Raw genomic sequence first — 24,398 nt, 5'->3', positions numbered from 1 at the left:
GAGCAGAGTTGTTTTGGTGATCAGTTGTACCTGTAAGGTATTTTAGTAATGTAGGCTTTTCCCGTTGACATCAGTGATCCTGTAATAATACACGTGTTGGAATTCACCTGCGATTCAATAATTGAAGCTGGTGATAAAACACCAAACGTTATTGTTATTAAATGTCACACCTCTTAACGTAATGATGGTGTTTACCCGCAGGCTACAGCACATTTATCTGGGCTGTAACAATAACAATCATTTAGGGAAATGACACAAACATTTCTCTATAAAATTAGAAATAGGTGAAAGAATAGGTGCTTTTCGTGGCTTTTAAGTTCTATGTAAGCGTGGACCCTTATTTCTGTACTTTCTAACTATAAATAAATCCACCCACCCACTCATCCATCCATCCTTCATAAAATCACTCACCTTCTTCGAAGCCGTCTCTGAAGGAGGCAGAGCGACTGATAACGCGTGTTTTCTCGTCCAGTGAGACACAAGAGGTTCTAATTCGGGCCTCGCTGCTCACGTCAAGCACCGTGTCCTGATTGGTCAGGCCGCTGTTTCTCAGACTGGCCAGGTTAATCTGAGCTGCAGTAGTAGGACTGGCTGCTAACACACAAACACGTCTTTATTAGAAGTAATATGGCAACAGTTTACGCACAAAAATGATCTAAAATTGTTGTTTAACCACAACCTGAATCCTTTGCTCTGGCATTTAGAATAGTCATTAACATGATATTTCCTAGAACTGATAAGCTGTAACACCTTTTAGATGTTCACACTGGACACCTCCTACACCTATTTTACATTGAATCTTTGGGGAATTCAGCACAAGGTAAACAGAACTGCCTGCATGAGCACTTTTAAAACAGGTAAAGTGCAACTTCTCAATAAGCTCATGAAGGAAGTCACATTTCGTGAGCTGGCTTGTGGTTTTTGTAAAATCAAGCACTCACCAGCAAGATCAATGGTAAAAATAAACAGAAATGCTTATTTACAGCAGTAGTAGTACTCCTACTACACAAATATACTGAGCTAACACTCATTGCAGTACCAGAGACTGGAGCTCTGGAACTTTAGCACTACCTGTACTAAGATACAAAAACACTGAACCCCTATCACTTCATGCACAACCGGGGGTGAAAATAAAGAAAAATTTAACAGTTTGGCATTTGTGTGATGACAGCAAAGTTCAGGCTAATGTGTTTGCCAGATCTTGGTATCCTGGTTTCTTGGTATTACGTCTAAAATTTTCAGTGGCACATTTTGTTCAACTGTTTATCTGTGCTGTTGCACAAGGCTACAAGAGGATCGAGCTGTTAGGACACACAGGCAGCTTGTACTGTGCTTGTATTCTCATAATATTTTGCATAGTTTGAACATTATCACTATATACACTATGTATATTAAAGTTAATAAGCTTTGAAACAATTTCAGACATAAATATTATGATACAGGATTTAAAAATCTCATATATTGTAAAAATGAGGCACCTTAATTCTATATGTGTGCCAGTAAGGCAAATAAAACTAGTATGTAGCACTGTAGTGATAATACTGAGCAATTTCTGTCATTATTGGATGCTGTGTTTTGTTACGGATATATAGGAAAACCACCGCAATACCAAAACATTATTTTTTTATGAGGCTGCTATGGTAACAGTGCATTTTTTTCTCTTATATGAGCCCAAAAAGTGCTATTTTGTGTTCTATTGATTGTACCAAGATGCCCGAAGTTGAATCGATTCCCGGATGGTGAGGTCACGCTGGATCCGGTGGAGAATGGAGAGTTACTTGCTGAATCCTGCAGCCCGCTGATGGAGTGCGAGCGCAGCCAATCGCGCGCCTCGTCTTGTCGCAACTGTGGTGACGGAGTGTACCTGCATAGAAAATAATAATAATCCTATTTACTTCAAGTGACAAATCATTTTCCAAAGTGCTTTGCATGAAGTGACAGTGACAGTGTTCATTATTACTGACAGAGCAAAATATGGCGCAGCATCAGCAAGCCAGCAGTGTGTACAGGGATAAATTACAGGGGCGGAGGGGGATACAGTGGCTCAACCAAAACCAAATTGAACTTAAACACATTGTGGTACACACACAGCGACACACAGCAACACACAGGGTTAGGATGTACTAAGCATTTTGTATGTATGAAGCTGGTGCTTCAACCACAACATACAGTTTATGTGCAAATGAGAAAGGATTGTTCATAATGTCAGTAAACCTGCTTACAGAGTGGTTTTTAACAAAGAGCAGAACTTCTCTCTCAAAAAAGCAGAATTAGTGCTCTCCACACTGTTCACCTGTCTAGGATTTGTTCAGCGATTGTGTAGCGACCCTGATCAGTGGTGGTAGAACATAAAAAATTAAATACATCAGTTAACTAATAACTTTCTCTGTAGTCTTGAGCTCTTTGACATTTCAATTGTTGGTTATTTCAACAGTTTATAGGGAAGTTAAAGCCTAGTGGTTAAGGTACTGGATTAGTAATCAAAAGGTCGCTAGTTTAAGCCCCACCACTGCCAGGTTGCCACTGTTGGGCCCTTGAGCAAGGCTCTTAACCCTCAATTGCTTAGACAATAAACTGTAAGTCGCTTTGAATAAAAAGCATCTGCAAAATGCTGAAAATGTAAATGTGCACCCCAATCTGTATGTTTACTGTAGACAGGCTGCAAGGGCGGATTACGGTCTCATAAATACATTTAAGCTTCATACATTTAACCCACAGAAGTGCCATGCCTTACCAGAAATAAGTGCACAAAAGCAAAAGTGCCCACAGCTACCACAAATTATAAACATTTTTAAAAAGCAGAAGGGCAAAGGGAGTGTTTAATCAACTTCCTATAAAGCAATAAATAAATAAATCTAAAGTGTATTATCATCATAAGAATAAACCTGTACATACCAAAGAATAAAATTGTTTACATACATACTCCATACAGCCAAAAGTAAGACACCCCAGGCATTAGAGTTGCCCCCCCACCTTGCAGCTGTAACAGCCTTTACTCTTCTGTGAAGGCTTACCACAACAGTTTGGATTATGTCTTAAAGAATTTGTGCCAAATCAGTTAAACGAGTATTGATTAATTCAGGCAGATGTATTGTATCAAGCTGACTCTCAATTAATGTAATAATTTATCCCTAAAATGTTCAATCGGGGTTGATGTTACAAGTCAGCTTTGAGTTCCTACACACCAAACTCATCAAACTCATGTGTCATGCTGAAACAGTGAGTAGCCTTCACCAAGCTGTTGCTGAATAGTTGAAAGCATATAATGTAATACGTATAATTAATAGTATAAATATGTTTAAAACTTGTGTGATTGAAACACCTGAATCTAACAATCTGGAGGACTGTCCATATACTTTTGGCTATACGGTGAGAAAGCAGAAATCTTTTATGCAAAGTGACCATTGGGAGGCGCCAACACTCTAAAACACACAGAGAGGGCAGATGTGTGCAGAGGTGTGCATGTTCACAGCAGCAAAGCACGCAAGCACCGTTACCTGTCCTGTTTCCGAGGTAAGGTGTTGCGGCTAAATTTAGGACTAGCAGAGGGAGAAGAAAATGGGCTGAGGAGAGATAAAGGGAGAGATGGATTAGAAACAAGGGATTATAGAAAGAAAGAAAAAGAAGGTGAAAATGTGAGGGAGGAAAAAGTAGAAGAACACCAAACTCGGTTATCCTACCCAAATACCACAACAAAATAGACGGGTGTAAAAACAACACACAAAGTATCTCATCCAAATACAGGGACCCTAACATCCAGATCCAGGTGAGGTTCATTCCAAAACACTGTGTGTGCAGTCTTACAGCTGATTTTATACTGTGTGTAGGTTAGCACATCCTGTCCAGGGAACAAATTTCTGCACCGTTTTATTAACAATTACTGTTCGTTTGTTAAATATGACATACTACATATTTACATGTCTTATAAGTGCAATACAAAGGTGCAATAAGTAATATATTATTCATATTTTGATGTATGTTTTATATTTATAATAATATAACTGGGTACATCACTTGTTTTAAAGGGATTCCTTTAGTGTAAATAACTACAAACTATGTGTGCAATTATTGTCTAGCAGCTCTTAAATCTGTATCTTTTATTTTAATATGTAATTTTAATTATTTTCAAGGTTTTTTCACTATTCTTACATTAAATTAAAGCATGAAATTTTATCAGGGGTGTCCAAACATTTGCATAATACTGTATCAATTTGCATGAATGATGGTTATACCAATTAAATGAATTAGATTAAAAATAATTTATAAAAATAAATGTTTCTGTGTTCTGTGATAGACAACAAATCAGACCCACTGTGACCGTGACCAGGATAATAATAATAATAATAATTGGTACTTAATACCCCAATAAAACATCCCATTTCAACACCTGATTGAATGTCATCAAATGAAAGCATACAAACAAGCTCACACAAATGATGCCTGTCTAATTCTAACCCAGATGAATGATCATTGTATCCAATCAGTCCATCCTAAATACCACCGGTCTCAGCTCTCCAACACACCATCTACACACCATATCAAAATCACCGTAATACCCACTCAAACCACTTCCCGTCCCCACCTGTCAGTCCTGTTGCTGCCCGTGCGTGTGATTGGCTGGTGGCCGTCGTCGCGGTGATGCCCGCTGCTGACCGACATGTCGATGGACTCCGAGCTGGTGTGCATGCTGCTGACGGAGGGGTACCCCCACGTCCCCGTGCCCCCCGAGTAACCCGAGCCGGGACTGGAGGCCTGCTCGCTTCCCCCCGCGCCGCCGCCGCTGCCGGCCGAGGGAGAGTCCAGGGGGCCGATGGAGGCGTGAGGATTTGAAATGACCACCGAGTTCTTCAGACTCTCGGCGGCGGCGGCGGCTTGTTTAGCTGCTTTACCTCCGAAAAGTCTGAACACAGAGAGTTTAAATACAAAGAAAAAAATTCCACATTAATTATTAAAGTAGATGATATTATCCATAGACATACTCCAAAATCTTATATCAATTCCATGGACAGACACTGTAATTGTATGTACACATTATATATATATATATATATATATATATATATGTGTGTGTGTGTGTGTGTGTGTGTGTGTGTGTGTGTACCTGCGCAGCGTGGGTGATGAAACCTCACTGTATTTGCTTCCCTGTCTGGTCGTTTGTGGAATGGTTGAACTCGAGCCAATCACGCTCGCCCTTAGATTGTCCGTTTCCGGAACTCCGCCCTTCTCCTTGTCCGTCTGATTGGTCTTTGCGTTCGGAATGGGCTCTCGCATCTTACTGGTCGCCATGGTGATGCTGAGAACAGGGCCTCGGGCGCTGGGTCCTGATTCGTTGCTGCTGGTTGACAAGCGGTTGTGGGCGGACCGTGACGGTCGCGGCAGGCTGCGGTACTGCAGGGTGGACCTGACGCTGGTCGCTAAGCAACCGTCCTCCTGAGTTCCCACCGAGCCCTCCGCTGACCCTTTCAGGCCGGATCTGACCCCACCTACCAGCAACGCTGTGGATTTGGGGATTTTGCCCAGTGTGGCTGAACCGCTGGTTACCACCATTCCGCTTGCCGTGACCATCGGTGTGCCGGACGTGGTGTTTGGACCTAAACCAGACCCAGAAGTGGGTTTCTTAAAGCCAAACGAGCTGGTAGGAACCCGGGAGGGTGTGGAGTCAGAACTCACGCCGTTGGTGTGTGGGGAAACGCGGCCTTTCTCTGATACTTTTACATCGTCTGTTTTAGCTGGAGAAGACAAAATACAAAACGTGACGTGCAGAAATACACCCCCACTTTTAAATATACTTCATTCTAGCGACTCTCACTGCTGGACACGAGTTAAAACGCACATAAGGAGACCACACTAATCCCTTTGGTATTCTTCTGCCAGCACTTGGTGGGTATGAGGTAAAAGTGGGCAGTGGAAAGGGGGCAAATCTTCACCTATTTTAAAGTCTGAGGCAAGGTTTAAGTATTTAAACCAAATATGTATGTATGTTCGTATAAAAAGCATGATGTTATAACCAGGGTAATCCCAGACACCCCTTCCTATTTAAACTGGCATCATGTGTCTCCCTGTACATGCCTGAACACAAAACATTATTGCTGATTTCATGTTGGAAGTTGGGCTGCAAGGTGTTAGTAGTCTGGATTAAAAAGGGGGAATAAAATATTGTTGGCAGTAGGGTTGAGAATAAATAAGGTAATAAACTAGCTCTCATACCCCTTTTCCACCAAAAAAAATCCTGGTTCTTGAACCGGTTCTGTTCAGGTTTCTCTGAACCTTGGTGTTCTGTAGAGAACCGACGCGCGTTTCCACCAGTTTTTGAGAACCAAGCAGCGTCATCATCGGTGGGCGTTTCTCTGCGACTCTCGGCGTAAATAGCCGATTTGCTCAGCTCTCGACTCGAGCGGTGAAAGATCACTACAGTGCCACAACACGAACATCCACCTGTGTGAAATAAACATCAAATCTACTCTAAAATACAACGTGTATCTGTGTTTAGCTGGATTTACTTTACGTGTGGTGTTTATGCAGCTCGGGGAGTTGAAAAAGCTTCACGCTTTATTTTTCACGTTAAGCGGTGTTCGTTCGGTCCGGGTCACTTTTACCATGTAATATCACACAGTTCACCTTTTTAAAGGCGCTTTGAAAATATCAGCGGCAAACTGGCTCAAAATGTAATCAGGTGAAGTTTAAAAGATAAAAATGCAGCATTAAGCTCCATACGAGACACCAGCTGAGGCCATTGTTGCTGTCGCTATGCTGTACAACATGACGCGCCCACAGATGGACGTCACGGTTCGGCTTAAAAAACCCAGTATTCTGTGGTGCCAGATTGGCCCGCTAGTTCGCTGTCTGGAACTTCGTTTTCCGGTGGAAACACGCAGAACCGGTTCATAATCAAGTCGGAGGAAAAGGGGTATCAGTGCCAGTCCCAAGCCTGGACAAGCCTGGGTTGGGTGAGGAGGGGCGTCTGAAATAAAACTGAGCCAAGTCAGGTATGCAGAGCAGAAGAAGCCACTGTGGTGACCCCTGAATACAGAAAATGTTAAAGTTTCTACATGCAGTTCTATGGTACATATGAATGGTCTAACCAACTAATGTAAGCCTGCATTGATGTAATCTACACACAAGCAAACACTGTCTAAAAACAAATCCAAGTTCAAATAAAACTAGAATTAATCTCTATATATTTCTGTTTATGTTATTCGTATCGTAACCGAAGCCCACGCACCTGTGCCCTGTGTTTTGAGCATGCCCGTTCCTGGGGTACCACTTGTGCTTTTCGTGCGGGGCGCGGTCACGCCAACCTGCGCGCTCATGCCACGCCTCCACGAGCCAGTCTGCGAGATGGCCATGCCCTTCCTCCCTGCTCCACCCTTATCCGACTCGTCCGATACGTCAGAAGGATTTCTGCGCCACTTGGAGCTGGAGTCCGTTTTCACGCCGCTGTCAGAACCACCGTCAGATCTCTTCAGCTCATCACACGACCAGGACGAGTGTCGCTCAGACGCTGAATGTTTCTCCGCGTCTGTCTGCGGCTGGAAAAAACATACAAGTGTACGGATAAATAAGTCAAAGGTTTGGAATACACACGCTGGCTTCTGAACTTCTCGTAATTACCTCGTAATTGTAATTACTTATTAATTTTGCTTACCTGTGAGCTGAGTGCTCGCCGTGCGGCAGATTTGTGCGTGTATGAGCTGATGGACGAACTGGTGTTGATATCGTCAGTATCGATGGTGTCACTGATCCCACTGCTCACCGAACTGCTGTCGTCATCCCAACTGAGAGAAGGAACAAAGAAAAAAATGAAGAGTAAAATTAGACAATATAAACACGGAATAGAAAAAAGTCATGAAGAAGAACCAGAAGAATGAGAGCAATAAGAGTGAGAAGATAGAAGAAGCGAATTAAAAACAATACGATGGATAAAAATAAGGAAAAGGAACATGTGATTTACACCTGGTTTTGGTTTCAGGAGGTAGAACAAATTAGGAGCAAAACTGGTCGCAGCTAATTCCCAAAACTGAATGTATAATGAGATGCACAATAATAGCTCCACTTCTGATGCAGAACAGTATTCAAATCTCCCTCATTTGCGGAAGTGTGAAGGAGAACAGAACCTTTAGGCTTGTAGACCAGTTTCATAGCGACTGTGAAACTGGGACAGTGGTTAGCCTAGTGGGTGGAGCTTTGGGCTATCAATCAGATTGCCGGTTCAACTCCAGGCTCTGCTATGCAGCCACTGATGGGTACTTGAGCAAGGTCCTTAACCCTGTCTGCTCCAGGGGTGCCGTACAGTGACTGACCCTGCGCTCTGACCCCAGCTCCCGAACAAACTGGGATAAACGGAAAAATATTTATTGTACTGTACACGTGTATCTCTATGACAAATAAAGACGTTCTTCTTTTTCTAGATAGGAAGCAAAGTGTTAATTTGGACAGCGTTTAACCCTGACTGTGCGGTGTAAGATGTTAGATGACTGCAGTGTTTAGTGATAATTAATGTATTTTAATGTATTATTTATTATAAGGGGTTTTATACAAATATAGAGATACAGATATTTTTAGGTGCTTCTGAGAGAAAAAAGAACAGACACAATTACACCATCTGAAGCACGCAGCACGACTTTAATGATAGAGTGTGTGTGTGGGTGTGTGATGGGGAAATCCCTCTATTTAAATGAATGGCTTCATAAAACCACAGCACATACACACACACACACACTCTCTCTCTCTCTCTTAATTAAATATAACTTCTGACAAATGACCACCATTATGCTGCATTTTCACCACAATGATTCAGACTTACCATGCAGTGGATGGCTTACCTTTACCCAAATGCACTCGCACACACACACACACACAGATACAGATACAGATACAGATACAATTCTAGTATCTGTATTGTTTTTGTACAACAATACCTGGTAAACATCAAATACCAAAAGTGCACAGAGGACAAAAAGTGGGGCCTGAATTACAGAGGCACAAGTCACAAAATCTGTGAAGTAATTAAACGCTATGGCAGCAAATATAAAACTAAAAGGGAACAGTGGTTGCAAGAGGAAGCTAGTAAATACCCCAAAACCAGCACCGGCAAGAAATACCTCTATAATCCAGTCTCAAACATAAACAAAAACTGTATGTGGTAAACTTAACAAAGCTGCATCTCAAGACAGAACCACCATTTAGAAATCACTTCATGTAAAACCTGGACCCTTAAGCAATTAAAATCTCAGGGAATATTTTCAACCCACAATCTTTTGCTCTAACTGTTAAATATAATGACGGATGCATGTAAGGAAACTATAACATACAAAATAGTGGAAATCACTGAGTAAAAAGATTTGCCAACAAATATGAGCAAGTTTTACAGGACTGGGTGCACCCTATGGTGCAAAGTCTATTTTCTAAATATATTCCCATATTCAAGAAGATACACCCACGTACAAATAATCAATTATCAAATGGGGATTTGACAACCACTAGAATGAAGTAAAAATCCTTCTACGTTCTCTACAATCAATACATTTGTCATTAGAACTTAATATAAGATCCCTCAAAGAAATGGGAAAGTTTCCTTCCTCCAACACACACACACACACACACACACAGGCAGTCACAAACCCTACCTGTCCAGGGAGCCATGATTGCCATGGATACCAGGAGCCCGAATCACAGAGAGTGGATATATGGGGCGTTGATGCTTCATGAGTCCTTTGTTCTTCTCAGATCTCTTTTATATTTTTGGCTGTTCTCTTTATCTCAGTCCTTCCAAAATGCCCCGTTTTCTTTCTTTACCTCTTTATGCTCCTCTGGCCTCCTCTGATCCCACACCAGTCGCTCGGTTCACAGTCATACCTCCCTCTCTCTCCGTGTAATCTGATCTACGAGCCGAGGTTAGTTGGGAGTGAGTTCAAAGTGTGTGTGAGTGTGTGTGTGTGTGTGTGTGTGTGTATTGGAAGCGTGTGATGGTAATTAGAGATCAGTGTTTCTCTCTGGAACTCAGAACTGCTATTAGGGTTCCGACCAACCGACACACCAAATCCAGCATGACCGCATCTCCTGCACTTCTGCTGCACTCCTGCACCCTTCATCTTCCTGTCTCTGTAACTAGCTTCGGTCATCAATGATTACACAGCCATCTTACCCCTCTATCATATCTGTGACTATATAACATGATATATAATGATTTTAAATCATTTAAAGATAGATAGATAGATAGATAGATAGATAGATAGATAGATAGATAGATAGATAGATAGATAGACACTTTTTTGATCCCAAAGGAAATGCAATAACAAAGGTATGCAATAACAGAGACAATCGTGAAGGAGGCACCTTGAGTGAGTGTGTATGCACGTGTGATATGCCAATTTTTATTGCACGGTACCCTACAGCAGGGTTTTTCAAAGCTTTTTTTCAAGCGACCCAGGCAAGACAAACAATTCATCTTACTCTCTCAGCTCTGCTTCTGTACAATCTGATCCCACTGTGGTTTACATGATGTAATAAAAAGCCTCCACAAGGGACTCGTACGTTCGCGTACAAGTTCTTTCACGTTTACTCATTATTACTTTCTCTGCGACCCATTTTTATTTGGCATGCAACCCACTTAAGGGTCGTGACCCAGGGTTTGGAAAACCCAGCTCTACAGTAGAATACGATATGCATCCGAATCCAGAACAATCCATGCCGTACCTAATGTACTATCCTCTATGTACCATTTGCACAAGGGTACTCGTGAAAGTAGAAGGAGCTTGCCGAATGTGATCAGTTGTTAGTGTTTAATTTTCTGTAGCCCTATTTACGTTTTATTCCTCCACAGCACCAATAAAATGAATAACATTTATTGTAGTTAGGTTGTAAACATGTCGCTTTTAATTTCTCAGTAATCATTTCTCTAGCGATGAAATTCTGGGACAACTTCATCAACCAATCGAAGGTCTGAACTGTTCCTTGCTCCGCCCATACAACCCGATTCATACGCCTGATCCCTGGCCAATAACGGTAATTAAATTTAGCGAGTGTACTAAAGTAAAGCAGGGGTCACTTGGCAATAGAAACGACTATTAAATGTGGGATCAGAAATGTAAAAGCATACAGAAGTACAGCACTATAGGCTACTGTGCGATGGAAAGGGGCCATACGCGTTTAAGGGAGCGGAGTGTTTATTTCAGCACTGAGGTTTAACTTCTAAATACAGAGATACTGAACGGGAGGAGACCACAGTAACACACACACACACACACACACACTTCACCACAGAGCTTCCAAACTCCCCAAAGGACCGAGTGATTTTGGGAACCTCCTCGACACTCCGTTCACGGGTTCAATCTAAAACCACACAGCTGTACCCAAACCTCACACTGATCTCAGAAAGCTTATGTACATCCACAACAAAATGTGCACTTAAAACCAGGATTAAACTCATGTCCTGTGCACAAGGGCTCGGTGTGTAAGTGCAGCGCAGGATGAGGATGTATCTGGCATGAGAAAACACCCCACACACAACCCCGAATAAACACCCCAAACCAAAGTTTTCCATCCTGCTTTCTGTCTGCCAACAACAAAAGTAAACCTGATCTTCAACCCTGATTGAGTGTTTACAGAGGAGGCTATCCACAGCTTCCTGACGAGAACATATGAAATATAAAGTAACAAAAAGCTGGAAGGGTTTAAAAATCCTACACGCTCATTATCTCCTCCCTCACCCCTCGGAAACTTGTTTCTTAGGAATCTAATTGAAACATCATGTTTGTTATGTTCATAAAGACATGTGGAGGCACAGTGATGAGTGGGTGTCACAAAGGAACAGAATTTGCTTGGTGACACACGTGTTCTTGAGTACTGACTAGTAATCAGAAGGTTGCTGGGTCAAGCCTCACCACTGCCAGGTTGCCCTCAAGCAAGGCCCTCAACCCTCAATTGCTCAGACTGTATACTGTCACACTACTGTAAGTCGCTTTGGATAAACCCCCAGAATTAAGGCAACGCTGTTACCAAACTGTCATTTCTAAATAATGGGCAGCCCTCTCTTCTTACCGTATATCTAAAGTGACAGTGATGATGGTGATCATGACGATAACGAGGAGGAAGAGGATGATGAACGTACCTGTCCGCATCTCCTTGACCTGTCGAATGTTTCTGTAATGTTTCTCTCATCGCTGGCATCCCGTCAGGGAATCGATTTAATCTCCGAGTGTATAAACTCACCCCACCATCAGTCATGTATCTGGTAAAGGGAGACAAAAAATAACAAATCAGATCATGTTTAGTGAAGCTGTGGATTCTTCGTGTATATCACTGTATTCTAAATAAAAACTCTTACAATCATTGTTAAAGAACTTTTAGATGAAACCCTTGATTAATGCGCTTTCCATATAGACCGAACATGATAAAAAAGTTACGAGTGAATTCTCAATTACACCATTTGTCACTTTTGGTGCTGTAGTAAATCAATATTTTGTGTATCTACTGTTTAAAACAGAGCTCCCCAACCACTGGGCCGTGGGTCATTTATTACCGGGCCGCACAGAAAGAATAAATAACTAGAGATCGCTACATCAGCCATGAAAACACTGCTTTTATTTCCAACACATGGGTGTTTATCGTTTCATATCACCCCCAGGTGGAAGCAGCGTCTCGTTGCAACAAAAAAAAGCTCATTTGTGAGCAATGTAGTTATTCTATTTTAAGTCCCTACGCCCCCGCCGGTCCGTGAAATTATATTTTATATGAAACCGGTCCGTCGTGCAAAAAAAGGTTGGGAAGCGCTGGTTTAGGCCCGCCCATATTGGACTACTAAAGTATTGCTTAGACGTGGGGTTCATCCCTAAATCATTTGTTCATTCTGTTCTGCACAAATGTTCTTCTTAATAATCCCAACCAGGATTATTAGGGTTCAGTAATAATGCCCTGGTCAGTAAAAGCATGAAGGTGGCGCCCTCTGGTGGATGATTTATATATAAGGCCTCTTATACATAAGATCCAAGTCATTGAGGGTTAAGGGCCTTGCTTAAGGAGCCAACAGCTGCAAACTGGCAGTAGTTGGGCTTGAAACAGCAACCTTCTGATCACCTAATTGTAATGAATTGAATAAAACTCAAGGCGTTTATATCACAGCTTATCAGACTATATGGCCACAAGTGTGTAGACACCTGATCTTCATCCTCCAGTGTTCATTAATATGAAGTTGCCCCTCTTTACAGCTATAACAGCCTTCACTCTTGTGTCTTGAGTCAAAAGGTCAGTCATTGGTGCTAAGAAAAGGTCTGGCCAGCATCACTGGGGTTCAGGGCAGGGCTCTGTTCGGGCCACTGGAGTTCCTCTACATCAAACTCATCAAACCATGTGTTTACGGACCTTGACAGTCCTGACATAATTAATTTACTTCTATCGATTTGACACTCACCCACTGCTGAGATCGTCTGTCCGGGCATTTTTAGCGAGGACGTCTCCGTCGCTCACATACCCGCTAACGTCCAGCTCCAGCTCCTCACCGCCTCGCTCTCCCAGATTTAGCCCACAGACGGCGCTGCCACGTGCCGCCAGCTGCCTGCGCAGAGGGACCGAATAAAGGTAGCGAGCGTGACCCGGGGCGGCCCCACCCCTATATGCGTTCCCCAGCGACGGGGCGTCGCCTGCCTGCAACCTGGGGCTGGAAGGGCCGATCCGATTGGCCCAGGAAAGCGGTGCTGCTCGAGATGCCCGGAAACCACGATTGCTCATCTCAGTAGTGACACTCCCATCAAACGTCGTCTCCAGGGCACTGATAAAGAAATAAAAGCAAATTTAGTACAGATATGGGGTTTAATGTTTTATTAGGAACACACATATGGCTGGAGATTTATGGAATCATCCAATCAGCCAGCTCGTATCAGCAGCACAATGCATGAAATCTTACAGACACAGGTGAAGATCTTTAGGTAACAGTAACATCAGACATCAAACCATATAATAAACAATGAAATGCATGATATTTTTCCTCTGCTCGTACCTGTGAGTGACCTGTGTCCCACGTAAACTGGACATGGTTTCCTCGAGGTTCTGTCGAAGATCTGCGATGTTCTTTACTGTTCTCAGTCTCCTGGTTTCAGGATCTTCGCCTGATTACAGAGCAGAGCAGTTACACTGACAGACATACTGACATCTATCCGAGGAATCATAGGGCACAATGCAGTAACACACCCCAGATAGGGCCTCGCCCACCCCCCATGCCAGTCAAACCCTGGATCCCAGCGGTAGTGAGCTAGTGTAATTTATTGCTGCACCTCTAAGCACCCCTGAATCACCGTTTCTCTATTAATTGAGTTTCTACATGGGTTCTTTGCTGCGTGCGGTGGTGGAGGTGTGGTAATAAAGGCACACGACAAGGTAGAGTTCACTGTAACTGTTTAGTCAGGACTTCAGTTAGCGTTACAACACTCTATAGAGGCACAATTAGCTCCAGCACCCGAACTACCTATTGGGTTCAATGCTGGGGCCATACGGCGAGTCTCATATACAAAACTAACTAACTGCAGAACGTCCGAACGCACATGTATAAACCGGGTGCTGCATTCTGATTGGCTGAGCTGAATGTCACTCACATATCGCCGCTACAAAATTGTAATATAATAATAACGACCTGCCCCCCCCAGTAGTTACGCCCCTGGTAAGAGGTAAATTATTGATTGTTTTTTCCTCCAATAATCCCAATCCCAATTATTAGGGCTCAGTGACAATGGCCTATAGAGAACTAAACAGTAAAGGCATGAGGGTGGCGCCCTCTAGTGGATGATTTATATATAAGGCATTTGGAGGACGATTTTAACCAAAGTGACTTACAGTTTTGACGGAATACAATCCAAAAGATTGAGGGTTAAGGACCTTGCTCAGGGGACCAACAGCTGCAACCAACAGGACCAACAGTGGGGCTTGAAACAGAAACCCTCTGATCACCTAATTGTAATGAATTGAATAAAACTCAAGGCGCTCATATCTCATAGCTAATTCTGCCTTCTGACAGCAACCTAAACTCCCAACCTAATCACCACCTGAGTGCCTCTGAATCAACATTCCTCTATAAATGAATGTAAGAGGTTGTGCTTTACACCACTCTGCATAATGTATGATAATCATAGGCTCAATAAAAAACCCAATTCATGAAACACTGGTTCTTGTGCCAATGTTGCTCTCAGAGCTAGTTTGGAACTCTGTAGTAAGTGCTATAATAAACAAGGACTATAAAGTGCTATAAGGCGGCACGGTGGGTAGCACTGTCGCCTCACAGCAAGAAGGTCCTGGGTTCGATCCCCAGGCGGGATGGTCCGGGTCCTTTCTGTGTGGAGTTTGCATGTTCTCCCCGTGTCCGCGTGGGTTTCCTCCGGGTGCTCCGGTTTCCTCCCACAGTCCAAAGACGTGCAATTGTCCATGAGTGTGTTTGATATTATCTTGTGAACTGAGTAACTACCGTTCCTGTCATGAATGTAACCAAAGTGTAAAACATGACGTTAAAATCCTAATAAACAAACATAAAGTGCTATAAACAGACAGTGTTTTATTTTAAGAGCTTGTGTTGCTCCTAGATGATTCCACTACACAATAACAGCCCTAAACAGCACTTACAGCACTTATAAAGGTCCTATAATAATAATAGTAACTCATTTAATACTTGTCTATGAAGATTAGGCACTTGTTACCAGTTTGGGTGACCAATTCATTAATTATTAGAAAAATAGTGTCCACATACTACAACAGATATCCAGACTCACCTGATAAATCTTCAGCGGACGTCAGGTTGGTTTTGCCGAAGCTACCCGAGTCTCCGCTTTGTCCCGTGGAGCCCGTTTCCGCAGTGATGCCGTCGTCTCCGTCAGTCTGGGTCCTGGAGAAACAGCACGTGTTAGTTTTGCTCACCAAAAATGCAGCGGTCTAGCTGATATCTATTCGTATTGTTGTTGGCATCACCTGTACATGAACGGTGCCACGGTGGCCGTGTTCGGGTGGCTGTACTGCTGCTGAGGCTGAGGGAGCTGCACGCTAACTGTATTGCTAGCGGTGGACTGTGTAGTTCCTCCGTTAGACACTAAGACACTGGCGCCGTGGTTCGGATGTCCTTTACCTTCTGTCGACGCCAGACTGGAAGAGGACGATGAGTGGCGGCTGTCTCTGTGGAACCCGACTCCGCCGCTTATCCGCATGCTACGTGGTCTCTCGCTGTCCTTACTAGCTAGCGCTGGTGGGCTTTTAGCTGTGATTTTACCCCCTGGTTTAGGGATGCCACTCTGGACAGGGGCGGTGCTTTCCTTTTTAGCGCTGACTTTGCCCCCTTTAGGAATGAAGCTGGCAATTTTTGAGGTTTTTTTCGGCTCTGCATCCGGTCCGCTAATGTCAGCGGTGAGGTTCCCCTCTTCTGATGTCACTTCCTCTTTAAGCTCCACCTTTTCCGACACCGAAACCTGTTTAGCCGCATCCTTGCCTCGCTCTTTTTCTTTAGCACGTTCTTTCTCTTTCTCTACGGTTTTGGCAGAGCCCTTCTTGGCTGTCAGCGCTCGGCTGAACGTACGCTGTGCGATGCCCTTCAGCGCCAACTTTGGGCTGCTGCTCGTCAGAGCCGAGCTGTTCGCCTCTTCCAGTGGCTCGGTGTTAGCGCTAGCTTCCACTTTCTCCACCACGCTGGATGTCACCGGAGCGCTCTCTGACTGAGGAGAGGACTTGGAGCCACTCTTACTGTTGAACAGCTTGAGTTTCTCCAGCATGGATTTCTGAGGCAGGGATTTGGGAGGCGGCTCAGCGAGCGCGGCCTGTTTGGAAGAGACGTCCTGTTTGGCTAAGTTGACGTTGGAGGTAGATGTGTGTTTAGCGCTCAGTGATTTGTTCCTCCAGGGTTTGGTGATGGAGTTTGGTTGAGGGATGGATGAACATGAAGTGGAGGAGGAGGAGGAGGAAGATGTTGGCACAGTGCTGGTGAGGGCTGAGGTGGTCGCCATGGACAACGGAGCATGCTCAGTCATGCTAGGATGTTGGGAGGTGAAACCGTCTGATGATTCTGGAACAGGGTGATTGAAATTAATTCATTAAATAACATATTACCAACAATACCAGCATTCACTTTGCTCTAAGTTCCTTGAACACAGTGCTTCGGGTGTCAAGAGTGACATATCTGGACGAGTGAGCTCCCCCAGAGGCGGTATGACAGTCCTTTTCTGGAGTAGGCTTCATCTTTGGACCTACGCTGGACACACTTTTGATCTACGATGCTGAAATTTAATATGCATTTGTCTGTGAAATTCAAACTTTACGGTTTGTGTTTAGCGATTTAACGTTTTTCAGTCGTGTAGCGTTCAAGTGCCTCACGTTTTGAGGCGTCCTAACAATCCTACGGCAATTCAGTTAGCAATCGCTTAGCCAAAATGTCCAAGATATCGAAGTAAAGCAGCTAAAAACACGACTCGGGTAACTGAGTTTGGAAAACTAACAAACCAGTTCTGTGGACGCCGGAGGGGTGGGGGTCGGTTCAAAACATGGATGAGAATTTTCGTCTCTGACACTGTTGCTGGATGTTCTAGGTTTACATTCAACTATTAGGGTAGCTGTGCTGTGTTTTGTAGCTTCCGTTTATTCAATGGAGTGAATTTAGTAGAGCCATATTTATATTTTATAGATGTCCTTTAATTTTAATGACCTCTTCATGTCAATTGATGTGATTGATGGGTGTGTGAGTGTGTGTGTGTGTGTGTGTGAGTGTTGGTGGGTGAATAATAATAGTTTACAACCTTATATCATTACTGCAGTGTGTTCAGTCCTCACACTGCTGACGCTGTGGTGTATAATGTGTGTGTGTGTGTGTGTGTGTGTTTATTGGCTGAATAAACAGATTAGTGACGTTATTTATTGTTCTGAAGAAAGCAGGCAATCATCAAAAAGAAAGTTTGAGAGTTTTAAACAAAAGATGAGCATTACCCACCCTGCCTATAACCATATAGGGTGTTAGTTCTGTTCCTAGTGTTAATGCACCACTGCCAGACTCAGAAGTTTTTAAACTGTTTATATTACCAACCACTGCACAACGCAGGACTCAGATACCGCAGCCAGAGCTTCAGTACGACCCCTGATACTGCCTTACATTATAATATAAAACTATCAATATAACATAAACCTCTGGTCAATATTATCAGATTACAAATGAATTATTACAAATGATTTATGAAGCGAACCTCACAGATCTGACTTAAATAGATAAAAACAAAACAAATATGGCCAACAACATAAAACCACACGATAATAATGGTCCTAGCATCCAGCCAGGTGTTTATACAGACATGAGTGGCTATGTCTGAGAGAGAGGAATGGCTGAAGCCCTTGCACACAGTGTTACCCATCGGAACCGAACCGATGAAATGAAATGATTGAAATCAGTATTAAAACATTCAAATTCATTTCCTTTTTTTCAGTTTCACTCGCTGTATTTTCTTGTTTTATACTTTACAATTAAATTCATCACATTTTATTTGATCTTTATATGATCTTTTAACCTCTTTACTTTTAATTTCATCTGATGTTGTTGGGTTTATTTTATTATAAGCATTTTGAGCTGCTGTGTGTATTAAATAACTCAACATTAAATATTAAATAATATATTAAACAATATATTAAATGAATCAACCCCTTCCATGACTATGATCAATACCCCAAAATAAAATAATAGCAACAAAGACGTAACTACAAACATTTTGTATCTTTAGCTTAAATCCACATGTTAAATAAATGAACATGACAAAGCTGATGTCGTTAAATATCAGAACCATCATTCAGGTAAAACTGGAAATGAATTTTACAATAACTATAATATTTATATTAATAATTGTGTTCATAATTACTCACCTACACAAAACACAAAAAGCAAATAATCCAAGAAATTCTGATAATCCAAAAGAGCTGAGCGTGAAATCTTGATGTTTTCACAAACACTGAGCGCCTCACTCTGAACACCAGCACTTCTCAATCTGTCTCCTCCCCGTCTCACCCTCTGTCTCTAACACTATCTAACCGCCTATAAATCGTACACAAACACGAGCCTGAAAACTTGTGTACAGACCCACATTATCGGAAGAGATTCCACTTATAACACAAAATACATTCAAGTGTGTAGAATAACAATAACCAGCAAACTCTGGTTGATTTATGAACTAAATCTACGCTTTTATTTCAGTTTTAGTTTGGTTTTAACTTTTGGTAACTGTAACTGAAGCTTACTGTGTTAAATTATTTGATTTTACTTTTAAATCTAAATTGCATTTTTATAATATAAAACCTTTTCTGGTCTTTCATAATAAATAAGTTGATTCCTTCAATTTTACTACACCAAAGAACCCCACATTTCTGTATTATTACTATTATTATTATTCTCTATAGTGCTTGTGTATTCAGTACATGTTGCTTTTCAGTTTAGCATATTTAGTGCAGAAACAAAGCAGCTATTAGGAAGTAATTAAATCCCAATTATCCACACGGGATGAGGAGAAATGGGTCAGACCACTAATGACTTCCAATAAAGAGGAACTGGGGGGCGAGCTGAGGGAAAGACCGAGAGATCTACATCATTCAGGGTGGGAAAGATTGAAAAATAGAGAAGAACAATCTTCTGTAAAAGGAACATGTAATTTTGGGAAACTCCCTGAATAATGAAACACCACAGTGAACACTGTGTGGACTGAAACACATTATTAATACTACAGAACATATTCAGTTTATTTATTTATCTTTTTCTCTATCTCTCTCACCCGAGGCTCTGCTCCAGTGCAAGGTTTAATCCTCATAATGATCCAGGGAAGAGAATTTAGATTCGTATCACTAAAGGACCACCAGGTTAAATCTACCCAGTGTTTCCTGTCCTGTAATTTAATACACATTACATACAACAGATCAGGGTCACCAGGGTGTGGAACTTCAGGGGCTGAATATTTATCATCAAATAAATAATATCTGATTAAGGACCTGAGTGTAAATAATTAAACCAATTAACTTGCAGTAACAATACTGTTTATTTTAAACACCAGTAGTAACATTAACGGCAGAGGGGCTTGAACTAACAACCTTCTAGTCATTAATCCAGTACTTTAACTGCTTTTTACCTTACATTTTGTCTGTGTTGCCTGTTTTTAGAGCATCAAGCTGCTTTGGTACAGCACTGGTTTATTGCACTGGTTTAATACAGTTCAGTACACACTCACACATACACACATTGTTAAACACAAACACAGTATTATAGCAATATTGTACCTTTATTCTGAGCTCCTGCAGGTTTGAATTTATCACTGAACGTTTGGCTGCGTCTGTTCCCTGAAGAACTGAGCGACCCACGAGCTGTCGAGTCAACACACACCCCTGACACCCTCGACGTCGGCCCGGGGAGTCTGATACACACACAACAGTTTCAAGTCATCACAATCTGATCACAATTCAGAAAGTTAATGTGAACACATTCTGATCTACACGTATACAGCTGCTTACAGCCGGAGATAAACATGATCTTCTGCTGGTCAGCAAATGCGTCACATCAGTACAATGTTTTAAATAAGTCAAATTTAAATTTTCTGGCTAATTTAGAGCAAAGCAAAGCCAGTAAACATCAGCTCAAACACTGTGGGAAAAACTCCACCATCATGCCACTCATATATTTATATTCATATTCATTTTTTGCTAAATAAACTTGCAAATATCATCGGTCATTTCAGCTGAGCACCAGTAGATGTCAGATTAACACTGACATTATTGTATACTGTATATGCATAAACATACATATATAAATTAATGTATGTGTACACAATACACAATATCAAAATCCTCTGAAACATTAAAGTGGTCACACACACAAATACTGATTAATACCACAAGCAGAAAATCTCACACGCTTAATCATGCATCAGTCTATAAGAAATAACCTGGATGAGCCTTCAATCATTTACTCCTTGACTTGTACCCCAGCTAATATAAAAAGGGGGAACATGAATTGAAATAGTTGTTTTTTATACGTATTATAGATTCAGAGAAATGTATTTATATTTGTACATAATTCCTGTAGCTTCTTTGTCTTTGAACTTACAAATATTAACAAATTAATGTGCATTTATAAGCAAAATCAAAGATATTCTTGACAAACCTTGTTTGAATTAATGTACTGTATTTAGACACCTCCCTTCTCTCTACATATATATCAATACAGTAAATCTAGAAAGTATTCAAACCCCCTCCACTTTTGTGTGCTATATTATATTGTGAATTTCATTTGGAATGGACAGCAAGTAGCAATCATGATGGTAAACATAATTTTGGTAAACAAGACTTGAATGAACAAAGCTACAGAGCCACAACAAAAACCCGTAAACATCACTGTCAATACAGCTGTTTTCATAATCCACTATAGATATAAAATAATAATTTTACCATTTAATTAAATAACATGTCAGTTAAATAGAACACTGGGTGTTGTGAGAGTATTGTAAAAGAAATGTGGTCTTTTGTAAAATATAAGGGCATTATTGCAGTTGCATTACTATAATAAACAGAAGGTAAACTGAATAGTGTTACTGTGAGTCTGAGTAAATGTGATGCTGAAAATATTAACCACTACAGTCACTAAAATCATTATCCGTTAGGATACGTATTGGTGCTCAGTGCTGTGCTGTTAGCCATGAAAAGGGATACAAAAGCATGGGAGCATTAACACACATCAGATAGAACTGAATCAAATTAGAAGCCTAATTTCAAAGCATTCATTTTAAAGATATAGATTGTATATTAAAGCTTTTTTGTGAACGTCATTGATTAAAACTCCTCCAGTCTTCAAGGGAGGTGTTTTTAAACTCTACAAGTGCTGTGCTTGTTTTCATTGCTGTTCTTAATCAACCTCTATAATGACTTTTCCCCAGACCTCCAATCTCGTTATAGATCACCAGTGACCACTGAAAACTAGTCACGGACGGATTATTAAAATATCTGGATGTGATAAACAGACGGTACGTCACCCTGTACAAGCACAGAGGGAACTTTAAATCTTCTTGAAACCTCCAGAAACCTTCATGAGAACTTTTCTACTGTTATGCAGGACTAACGATGCTTTACATTCTTTGAATCATGACAGCATGCACAGGAAGAGAAGGGTGAGGAAGAAGAGGACCAGAAAGAGGAGGAGGAAGATAAGTAAAGCAGACAGGACAGATCAGAGAGACATGTGGAGCTAACCTAGTCTTTTTCTGACCAATGGAAAACTTGAGAAGTTTGCTCTCAGAAGGATCCCTAAACAGGAAGAAGGAGAGGATACAACAGGAAACAGAGAGACAGAAAGAGTGGATATGAATGAATCAAGTACACAAAGTTTAAAAAAAAGAAAAACATTGAAATTGACATTTTCTCTTTTAGTGCATTTTTTCTGTTTTTTTTCCTCCCAGTCTAGTCCTATCCAATCATATTTCACCTCTACTGCTGCAGACCTCCACTGACTGACTAGGGAAAGACTCCAGTGTACAGTAGCTGACCGCTTCTTTTCACCCACACCAAATATGTGGTTTCAAAGCATGTAAATACAGGGAAATATGGGTGCAAATGTATGTTGACTGTTGTTGGTCCTGTTAGCACATTGTGCTAAAATATATAATATAATTTAAAAATATTAATCACTATATATGTTTTGGGTTTTTCATGATTTTAATATTAGGCAATAATAAAACATGATAATATTGGGCAGCAATAAAACATGATCGTCCACCACTGCTATCTCAGATCTGCTATCAGCCAGCCCGGTGCCTACACAGACATTATTGCTAGGTCTGAGGATGTGCTGCTGAAATTACGGCCTCTGCTGGCTGGTCGAGGCGCTGCACAGAGACAATGAATAATGGAGAGCAGTGCATGATACTGATCTCATGCACATGGTGTAAACCATGTGAGTCACATACAGGTGAAAAGAAGCCATTATGGACCTAGAGGAAGGGGGGGGGGGGGGGGTTGTACACCCCTGGATTAATGTATGATGACAGATGAAAGACAGAGGAAGCTTGAGATGTAAAATGAACACACCAACAGGAGCAGGAAATGTATTTGTGTACCTGGACTGCATCTCCGCCTGTGCTCGGTGCGGGTGTGTCGTCGAGGCGTGAGTCCCATGCGATGAGGCCGTGTTAGTGTGTGTAGTGGTGGTGTGTGTGGTAGTGTGTGTGCTGGTGTGTGTATGATGTATGTGTGAGCTCTGTTGTTGTTGTTGCTTATATCGTGATAAACTGAAGAAGAGTCCCAGTATGGCCTTCAGATTCCCATTCCTGATCTCTGTACAGAGAGAGAATCCATGACATATAGTGAAAAAAAAAGTAAAAAAAAAAGTGATTGCCCCCCTCCTAAACCCCGTCATTGCATATTCGTTGAAAGGATTTGTTGTTAATGAAACTATGTTCTACATAATGTGTGTAAATGAGGCGTTCTCACCTTCAGCTGATAATCCCTGTATATTCACACCTTTTGCTGCCAGGAAAGTCAAACAGGTATCGATGTTCTCAATCTGCACACACAGAATAAATACACATTGACTTACATGCTGAACTGTAAATGTCACATTTTAGGAAGTCGCACCACCCCTCCTCCATCCCCAACACCCCCCACCTCACACACACACACACACACACACACATGGTGCACACACACATTTACGTGTGTTACTCAAACATCACGTGTACGTCACACTTAAGGGTTAAAACAACATGCAAACCTTTTAGTCTGCTGTTTATGCTTTTGACCCTCTTTTCGGAAGACAAAGGGGGCAACTCAACCTGTCAATCAATTAGCTAATGAAAGATTCTGATTGGTCAGCATAATTTGAGGTCCTACACAGTAATGAATTCAATGTAATTAAACATAATTACAGTTGTTACACATGAGTAACTCGTCACTGTTTACTGCACATTCTTGTTAATAAATGCATTATTAACTGTGTGTGTGTGTGTGTGAGAGAGAGAGAGAGAGTGTGTGTGTGTGTGTGTGTGTGTGTGTGTGTGTGAGAGAGAGAGAGAGAGAGAGAGAGTGTGTGTGTGTGTGTGTGTGTGTGTGTGTGTGTGTGTGTGTGTGTGTGTGGCAAATGGAGTAATTTTATTTAGAAATGTTATTTTTATTCAGCACTCCCTGGAATCTGGAAGAGTGCATAATCAGAATTCCTGTCCCACAATTCCTGTGTGACACCTGACCGTTAGCAACAACTGTTAAAGCGCTCGAGGGTGGTTAGCTTTTCATCTAGCAAAAAATTCAACTTTATCAGACTATAATAAATAATTTGTGTTCTGTATAAGACAAATCTAAAGAATGATAGACAGCATAAGGTCACAGACAGCCTGACCTAGATCCAAAGTTTGGGCTGCATTTTCTAGCAGCTCTGT

At 41.7% G+C, this 24,398-nt stretch overlaps 1 protein-coding gene across 1 annotated transcript in view; it reads right to left on the bottom strand.

Annotated features, from left to right (window-relative positions):
- The window catches only part of nav2a (neuron navigator 2a), a 106,226-nt gene that overhangs the window by 23,143 nt on the left and 58,685 nt on the right, over nt 1-24,398 (bottom strand). Inside the window, exons 5-19 of the mRNA XM_063013335.1 lie at nt 23,458-23,530; nt 23,085-23,301; nt 20,260-20,393; nt 15,946-17,026; nt 15,750-15,862; nt 13,994-14,102; nt 13,409-13,765; nt 12,110-12,229; nt 7,646-7,775; nt 7,223-7,529; nt 5,102-5,729; nt 4,583-4,900; nt 3,498-3,563; nt 1,707-1,864; nt 412-591 (exon numbers count right to left, since the gene is read on the bottom strand). Of these exons, the coding sequence (XP_062869405.1) occupies nt 412-591; nt 1,707-1,864; nt 3,498-3,563; nt 4,583-4,900; nt 5,102-5,729; nt 7,223-7,529; nt 7,646-7,775; nt 12,110-12,229; nt 13,409-13,765; nt 13,994-14,102; nt 15,750-15,862; nt 15,946-17,026; nt 20,260-20,393; nt 23,085-23,301; nt 23,458-23,530 (3,991 nt within the window). The remainder of the gene's footprint in view (nt 1-411; nt 592-1,706; nt 1,865-3,497; nt 3,564-4,582; nt 4,901-5,101; nt 5,730-7,222; nt 7,530-7,645; nt 7,776-12,109; nt 12,230-13,408; nt 13,766-13,993; nt 14,103-15,749; nt 15,863-15,945; nt 17,027-20,259; nt 20,394-23,084; nt 23,302-23,457; nt 23,531-24,398) is intronic.

Source organism: Trichomycterus rosablanca, chromosome 17, assembly GCF_030014385.1.
Source record: "Trichomycterus rosablanca isolate fTriRos1 chromosome 17, fTriRos1.hap1, whole genome shotgun sequence".
Lineage (NCBI taxonomy): Eukaryota > Metazoa > Chordata > Actinopteri > Siluriformes > Trichomycteridae > Trichomycterus > Trichomycterus rosablanca.
The sequence above is the reverse complement of the archived record's forward strand: the minus strand, read 5'-3'. Positions and strand labels throughout refer to the sequence as shown.